Source organism: Molossus molossus, unplaced genomic scaffold (assembly GCF_014108415.1).
Source record: "Molossus molossus isolate mMolMol1 unplaced genomic scaffold, mMolMol1.p scaffold_m16_p_5, whole genome shotgun sequence".
In the NCBI taxonomy this organism is placed as follows: domain Eukaryota; kingdom Metazoa; phylum Chordata; class Mammalia; order Chiroptera; family Molossidae; genus Molossus; species Molossus molossus.
In genome coordinates this window covers 7,121,395-7,129,355 of record NW_023425388.1, presented here as the reverse complement: position 1 = coordinate 7,129,355, position 7,961 = coordinate 7,121,395, and the positions used below count along the sequence as shown (strand labels likewise).

Genomic DNA, 7,961 nt, shown 5'->3' with positions numbered 1-7,961 from the left:
CTGGATGCAAGCCTGGCCTATTTTTGAATTAAACTTCCATTCCTAAGACTCACACCTGAGACATAAAATAATTTCCTCTTTTGACCTAAAAGTACTGTGTTCCAGCGATTGGCAATATTTGGCAAACGGACCTCGGACTAAAGCAAACCCAGGTATGCGGGTGTGGGTGCCACGGTCTCTGAGCTGTCGCTATTGCTCCCGAGTGCGTCGGGGGGGCTTGCTGCACGTGTTTCCAAAGAGCCGGACAGGGGGAAAGTCCGTGCGTCGACGGCTCCACTGGTAGGTAGAGCGCCTTTTACACTACAAGGAAAATGTAAAAACCATGTAAGAACCTATATATCTCCCACTTGCAAATAGGCTCAAAGTAAACTTAGAAAAGTGTTCAGCATCATATGCATAGGATATATTTAGTATTTGCATAATTTTTCAAGTTCTATGGCTAATAGCAAAGGCAAATGTCTTCCTACATTTGTTATAGTGTTTCCGTGCCTGACGTCATTTCTCCATCTACCAAAATCAGCCCGTGTCCCACCGCTCTGCACTCGGGGCCATCTGCGCTGTTCTCTCCTGAGCAGGCGCACAGAAGAGGTGACCTATGCGTTCCGTTCACAGGGACCGCACACAGGGTCGTCTTCTCCTTGTGACGTGGTCCAGGCGTTGACCCAGATAATACCCGTTAGAGCAGAGAGTGGGTGACACTGAGGCCCCAAACCTGCCCCATCCGCGCCCCCTGCGGTATGTTCCTTGGTTCATAATGTAAATTTCTTCTCAGTTTGGACTCCGGCTCTTAAGAGTGGGACACAGCCGCGTGGCGGGGCCCTCTGGTCTCCTTCGACTTCTGGTGGTAAACAGGTTTTATCAGTTCTCTCTGGCGAAACTGCTGCTGGAGACCCAGACTTTTCTTCCCCTTTAAAAGATGACACTGTTGAGAAAGCCCACCACGGGCGTCGGACAGCTTGCGGGTACGCCCGCTCCGCCTGGCGGGTCGGCGGCGGGTCCCCATCTCCAGCATCACCGTGAAGGAGGCTGCCCTCTTCCGCCTACACACTGGGGTCCCCGGGGACGCCATTCATGGAGATCTTGCTCCTGTGCCTGGACAGCAGCTTCTTGTTGAGGATCCTGCTGAGCGTGGCCCCCTTCCTCCGGGGCCCCTCTGGCTGCTGGAGGAACACCAGGTCATTGTGGGACTGGCTCAGGCTGGGGTCCTTCTGCTGATGGCGCCGGCGGAAGAACAGCTTTGCGCCTTTCCTTAAAAGGCCTCCTGGAAGAGCAAAGCACAGGGGCTGGTCAGCGGGGCTGGGAGGGACAGGAACACTGGACCGACTAGGCCAGCTTGAAAAAGAAAAGAGGAAACGTGGATTATTCTACTAAGCAGCAGCTCATCACCGCGGGGTGCCTTCACTGTTCGCGTGAGAAAAACGACTGGAATCTGGCTTGTGCAAAACACAAGACGAAATGACAGGAAGATTGTGAAAGGCGAAGCAGTGGGCTGGACTGTCCCTTGGTGTCCGGGGCAGGCCATTTATATCGTTGACTCTAGTCGAACCAGACGGCGGCAGGCTGTCCTCGCCTTAGCCCTGGGGGTCCCCTCAGCCCCCACCCCCGACCCTCCTTTATTAGGAAGATTGTCAATGGCAAAGCAGTACTAACTGCCCCCCAAAGGATGGCCTTGCTATTAAAGCCACACTAAGGACCCTGAGGACAATGGTGTTCGCTCTCTCGGGAAAGTTACACATTTATTCCTTTGGGAAGTAACATTTTTTATGACTCCACATCGAGCTGTCAGAGGAGACATCTGTTACTTGACTGTGCTTGCGCTACCAGATCTCAACAGCGTACGGTCCGACCGACCTGTATGCAGCGTCAGGTCACGGGATGTGGAACGCAAGAAAATTAGCAGCAGCCACAGTAATCTCAACAGCAGGGAATCCTTCAAGATGAAATGCAAGCTAATGCGGCAACAGAGCTCACTAATCTTACACTTTCCCAGATTAGCTTGGCATCCAGTTAACCGAGCCCCAGCGAGGTCAGGGGCCCGTGCAGCGAGCCCGTGAAATTCATGACCACTTGCACGTAGGTGTCAGTGACTCTGAAATAAGAGAGTAGACCTGCAGATCACAGAGGGAGCTTGAGAGCTAATTCGTTCTCCTCCTGACAGACAGATCAGACAAATTCTTCAACAAAATGCCCACCATGTCTTTTCAAAGTGTGGGGGTGTGGGGGTGAGACGGCGACCTCAGAGGATGCCACGTGCAGAGCCTGCACCCCGCATGGACTCCGTAGGCCTTCTGGAGTGGTGTCAGGCTCTCGAGAGGCACGCTGGTGGCGTGGGAGGGGTGGACATTGTAACGAGGCCAACCTTTCTCCAGGGCCCACAGCTTAACTCCCTGAACAGGAAGAACAATGAGCATCAACAGAGGTGATTCCATCACCGTTTCTCAATTTAAAAAAGTTAGTCTGTTTCAACTTGGCCACGACATCACAGTTACCTTCGGGGTGAACAGTGGCAGGAGGACTCGACCCCTCCGCGGTGGGGGAGGCTGGCGGCAGGCGGGCGACACGCTCCCTGGGCAAACCCCACTGGCGATCTGTGCGCTCAGCTCCCTGGGCCGGCGTGGCCTGGGCACCGTGAGCCCATCGGACCTGACCTCGGGGTGGCCGTGAAGGCCCTCAGTGGGCGTGGCCACCAGCTACGCCAGGGGCCACACTGACGGTCACCCTGGCACTGGACTGGCTTCATCCAGTCAACTACACGCCCGGACAGCGAGAGCCAAGGTTCCTGGAAAGGGGTTCTGCCCGACTGCTTCGCCAGCCCCGGCCTGGGGCTGCGCCCTCAGTTTGGGGCTCGTCAACCCCGAGTCACGTGGGCCAGTTCCCTGGAATACTGGTTCCGGCCCTTGGAGGACCCTGACCGACAGTGAGGAATGGTGGCACCAGGACCTGTCACCTCTGCTGACGGGAACGTCCGCAGGAAGGGGAGCCGGGCGTCTGGGCCGCGCTCCCTCCTGCCAGGCTACCCCTCCACGCCAGCCGGCAGGACGCCAGCCCGGACCCCCCACAGCCGAGAAGAAGGGGAAACCGGGCCACGGGCCACGCGAAGTGTGAGGCACGCAGCCAAAATCTTCCATGGGGGACAGAAAGGAGGAGGGGGATCTTTCCCTGCTTCTAGCCAAGTTAAAAAAAAAAAAATCACAAAGAGAATGAAGCATAAACAAGATAGGAAGGAACTTTAAACGTTACTCTAAATGACAGCTTGAGTAACTGTGTTCCTTTGTTCCCACAAAGTCTAACGGACATAAACAGCTCATTGAAGAATTTGTCTCAAAGCCTGATCGGTAGGAGAGCGACCAAATCACCTTCTAAACTGCAGTCTCGGATTTCAGGCCGAACCACAGCGGGCTGGTTATAACAGTGACCGCTTCACAAGCCCAGAGGACAAGTAGGGACAGTCCGTCCGTCCGTCCCAGTGAGGCTATTTTGTGCCATCAGGTAACAGACATGCCCGCCCCAGACCGGCTGAGACAGAGGCGCTCCGCGAACCTGACTGGGGCACTTTTCGGGAGGGATATGGGAGAACTAGTACCCCGGGAAGTAAAACTAGAAAGGGACAGAGGGGAAAACGGACAGGGACAGGGACAGATTCCTGCTATGTCACAGCATACGCTTTTCTCCCAGCAAGGCTACATTTAAAAAATATGTATGTATAAGACAAAAATAACTTACTGTGCAGGCAATTGATTCTGGTTGGCATAGCGATCCTCTTAAGGAAAAGGGAATGAGCACGAGATGAAGAGGAGTAACAAGTAAGCAAGAGCAAAGTAAGAATGAAAGACAGTGAGTGTCGAAGCACCGACATCGCACACACACACGGAGTTACTGCGCAGGACACCGGGCAGCTTCGCTTCACATCAGTACGTTTGTCCTCTGTTGTGGTAAAACACACAACGACCTGGTGAGCATCTCAGCCACTTGCAAGTGCACAGTTCGGTCGCTCGGAGGACATTCCCATTGTTGGGCAACCACGCCAATACTTTGTGGAGCTGGAAATAAGCCTCGCTTTGGGGAGAAAGCTCCCCGCCCCGGCCGCGCACCTGCATACAGCAGAACGCCGGGAGCCCACCTAAGGCGGCCGGGCTCGCAAACCCGGCACAGATCCTCGGGCGGAACATACGCGGGCTCTTCGGCCCAAACAATACACTTTCGTTGAAAAACGAGAGAAAAGGCCACAGTCCCACTCCCCATATCACGGGGTCAAAAAATGTTGGTGGAAAACAAAAACTGTTTGGCACCCATAACGCGGACTGTCGGGGGTCCTGGCACCGTCTCATACACAGGCGAAGTGCAAACCGCTCAGCAGGCACCGGGAGGAAGCAGCAGCTTAAACACCGCTGCTCTGTCCCTGGTGAAGCCTCAGGTCGGCCCTGCCCGGGATCACATGCTCGCAGCAGCCCCAGTGCCAACCCTCAGGTGGTGCTCGGAGCAAGAGCCCCTGTCTGCACCTCGGTCCCCCAAAATGCCTTTTTGGAGGGTTTCATCCACCTGGCTGGTGACAGGAATGGAGCGGGGTGGCCACGGCAGAGCAAGGATGAAACCCAAGGGAAGGGTTCTCTGGAAGGAAAAGCAGAGGAGGAGGAGGGGGAATGAACAGTGGACCCTGAACGGACCTGCGGTGCCTTTCAGCATGGACCAGGAAGGTGGGCTGGGAGGTTTGGGTCCTGCGAGAAGTGGAGATGAAGGGAGGGAAGGGGCACCCCATCCTGCGCCTCCTTGCTTCCTACCTTGCCCGGCACCCACCTGCCTGCCTCGGGTCTGCGTGAGCTCCCTGGGGTGGCCCGCGCCCCAAAGACCAGGCTAGAGGGGCGTGTGCTGCCCTGTGGGCTGGCAACCAGGCCGCTCTGGGACCAGAGGTCAGTGCGCAGGTCCCCGGCCCCGGTCTGCAGGGTGACCTACTCAAGGCCACACAGCGGTGAAACAAGAATAGGCCCATCTTCATCACATGGTCTGGACACCACACCAGGAATCATCCTCCCTTCTCTCTTTCTCCTCCTAACTTTCCACTCCTCCCACGCGGGTCCCTGCTCCGCTCCGGCCAGAGGGTGGGTCACGGGGGAGAGACATGAAGCAAATGGGACGGAGTAGCGAACACAGACCCCCCACCACGGGTTTTCAACCTCGGACCCACAAAGGGGGGGCCATGGGATGCTGCTGAAGGGCATCCTCTGCACTGAAGGGTGCTGAGTGGCATGCCTGACCCAGAGCACCCCTGAGCCAGCAGCACCCCTACTCTCCGTGTGACAAGGAAACTGTCTCCAGACACAGCTAATGTCCCCTGGGGCACAATCCCCTGTCTGAGAAGCACGGTCCACGGCACCAAGTCAGAGGAGCAGAGAGGCCAAGGTAGGACAGCGGACCAGGCTCCTGACTGGGACTTTCTGCCCCCTACACTCTTGGGGAGCTAGGACCTACACTAGGCACACCTGTCGCTCCCGCTCAGCTCAGGCCCCAGTGCTGTCCTCCTCGCCGGGGTCCCCTTGCTGCCTGGCAGGTGGGCGCACCCCGTTATGGAGGAGGGAGCTGATGGAGCCTCGGTGAGTCCTGCAGTCGCACCTGGACTGCCCCCGGCCCCTGACTCCACTCCCTCGGCAGGTCCCTTCAGGTCACTCACTCAAAGAGCTGGCACGGGGCAGAACTGCACAAATTACAGCACCGATGTAGAGCTAACAGAAAAACAAAGGGCTGTTCTAACGAAACGATCACATCCACACATACTAAGCTACCGGCTAACTCTCCGGGAAGCTTGCGCCCGTGGTGTGGTCTGGGTTCAAGCGGTGAGGTGTGGTTTGGTTTCAGTTGGAGGGGACCGTCTGAAAGGCACAAATGGGCAGAGGTGCCCATCTCCACGCTGAGGGGAACCTAGTCTCTGCCCGGCTTTGTTCTGGATTGTTCCACTTTGGCTGGGATGGTGCCCCACATGCGGAGATGAAGCCCACCGCTCATTCGGAAGGCCTCTGAGGTGCCCCCCCCCCCCCCCGAGTCCCTTCCTGCTCGGGCAGGCTCGGGCCTTCAGCGCAGGGGTTGTGCTGGGCGGGGATGCTGAGGGCGGATGGACTGCAGACAAGGGAGAGAAAGCAGACGCGGAGGACTAAAAGCTTGGAAACCAGCACGACAGCCAGGCCATCAGCTGGGAGTCAGGGGTGCAGGGGTCAAGTACCTTTATGCTTTTTGGGAGCACCTGGCTCCCAGACACTCAGGGAGCTCTCGGACAGCTCATCTCCGTCGGGGTCCAGCGGGGCTTGGCCGTCCCACGACTCAGCCTGGGACTCCTTCTCCAAGTCCCAGGAGGCCAGCTCGCAATCCTGGGCCTCCAGGGCCAGCGGGACCTGGGCTGGGGCCTCCTCCTTGGGTGGGGCAGAGGATTCGGCCACCCCCGCCTGGGCCAGGGTGTTCTCCTCCAGGGTGCAGTCCATGGAGGCTGCGTAATCCAGCATCAGGGCAGCGTCGTTGTCCTGAGATAGAGAGGTCTGCCCAGGGAGGGAAGGCAGTGTGAGGGAGGTTACCAGGACACGTGGAAGGAAGCCTCCTCCAAACATCCTGGCTGATTTTAAAGGGTCAGAAGAGGCCCCGGCCCCACTGGAGGCAGCTCATTCAACATGACAGCTACGCCCAGCCAGAGTGGCTCAGCTGGCTGAGCGCAGTCCTCTGCACCGAAAGGTTGCTGGTTCGATTCCCAGTCAGGGAGCATACAGAAGGCAACTGAATAATGTCTCTCTCACATCGATGCCTCTCCTTCCCCCCCTTTCTCTAAGCTTGTCCTTGGGGGATAATTAAAAAATAAAATCAATTTTCCACTGCTGTTCCTCTCTTATTAAGTACTTATACATGTAATTTTAGCTAGCTTTGATATTTTATAAAATTGCTTCATTTGAATTTGTACTTTTAATTTGAAACTGCCTCGTTCTTTATCAAAAATGATTTGTTTAGATTTTTTTCCTCAACCTTTTGTGAAAAATTACTATTGTCAACTGTAGAAAAACTTATTTTTCTTCTTTCTTTCTGGATAATCAAACTTTCAAAAACAACTTCTTTTAAATATTCCTAGTGTCAGCAAACATTAAACCTGCCAATGTGCCATCTCAAGAAAGTAACTTTTACTATGAACAATAATAATTTAAAAAACCTAAATAAATAAAATAAAAATAAATTTTAAAAAACATGGCAGCTGCATGTCAGAGGGGCTGAAACTGAGTCAATGCAAGTGTCCCCTCAGAGCAGAGGGGCATGGCCTGATTTCACAATCTGGAAAGGGTGGCGGCAGGAGGAGGTGACACCCCTGCCCAGCAGATGGCCGGCCAGGAGGCCTGTGGGAAGGTCCGAAGAAGAGGGAGCTTGTCCTTCTAAGTCTTGGAGAGCACACAGGTCACGAGGACGTGACCAAGGACCCCAGAGTCAGTTCGTCTTTGAATCGTCGTTTCTACAGCATTTTTGTTTCCTGGATGGAGAAACTAATCAGTTCATACCTTGTACCCTAGGAATTACACACGTGTAAAATCGATGTAGCTGCTAAGCTAATCTGGGCTGGGAGTCAGGCAAGCAGCTCGCTGGAGGGTGGGAAGTGACTAAGGGGGGACTCCGGGGTGGGGGCTCCGGGGGGCTGGTCTGTGGCTGATCTGGGAGCAGTTGCACAGGAGCGTCTGCTTACTGACAATGAACAGCTGCACTTTCCTCCCTCGAGTGCTGGCGTACGGAAATGCACGCTGATCGAGGTCGGACAACTTGAGCATCAGTAGAAATAACCGCATTAAATGTTAAGATCCATGAGTTCCTAATAATTCGAAACTAAAACCTTAGAGGAGATGGTCACAAGTCTCATCCTTATTTCGTTCACATGCACCAGAACTTCAAAACAAAAGAAAAAAAAAGACAACCCTTGGGTCAGGGAGCTTCCAAAGATGCCGTCGCCA

At 55.1% G+C, this 7,961-nt stretch overlaps 1 protein-coding gene across 3 annotated transcripts in view; it reads right to left on the bottom strand.

The window, feature by feature from the left end:
• Positions 1-290: 290 nt before the first annotated feature.
• Positions 291-7,961, bottom strand: part of C2CD2 (C2 calcium dependent domain containing 2) — a 47,362-nt gene continuing 39,691 nt past the window's right edge. For 2 of the 3 annotated variants that reach the window (XM_036243360.1, XM_036243361.1), the window contains 2 exons: positions 6,212-6,521; positions 291-1,261 (listed from right to left, as the gene is read on the bottom strand). In XM_036243360.1, the coding sequence (XP_036099253.1) occupies positions 1,041-1,261; positions 6,212-6,521 (531 nt within the window). In that variant the 3' untranslated portion in view covers positions 291-1,040. Of the gene's footprint in view, positions 1,262-3,723; positions 3,761-6,211; positions 6,522-7,961 lie in introns of all 3 variants that reach the window. The other variant, XM_036243362.1, reaches the window with a different exon arrangement.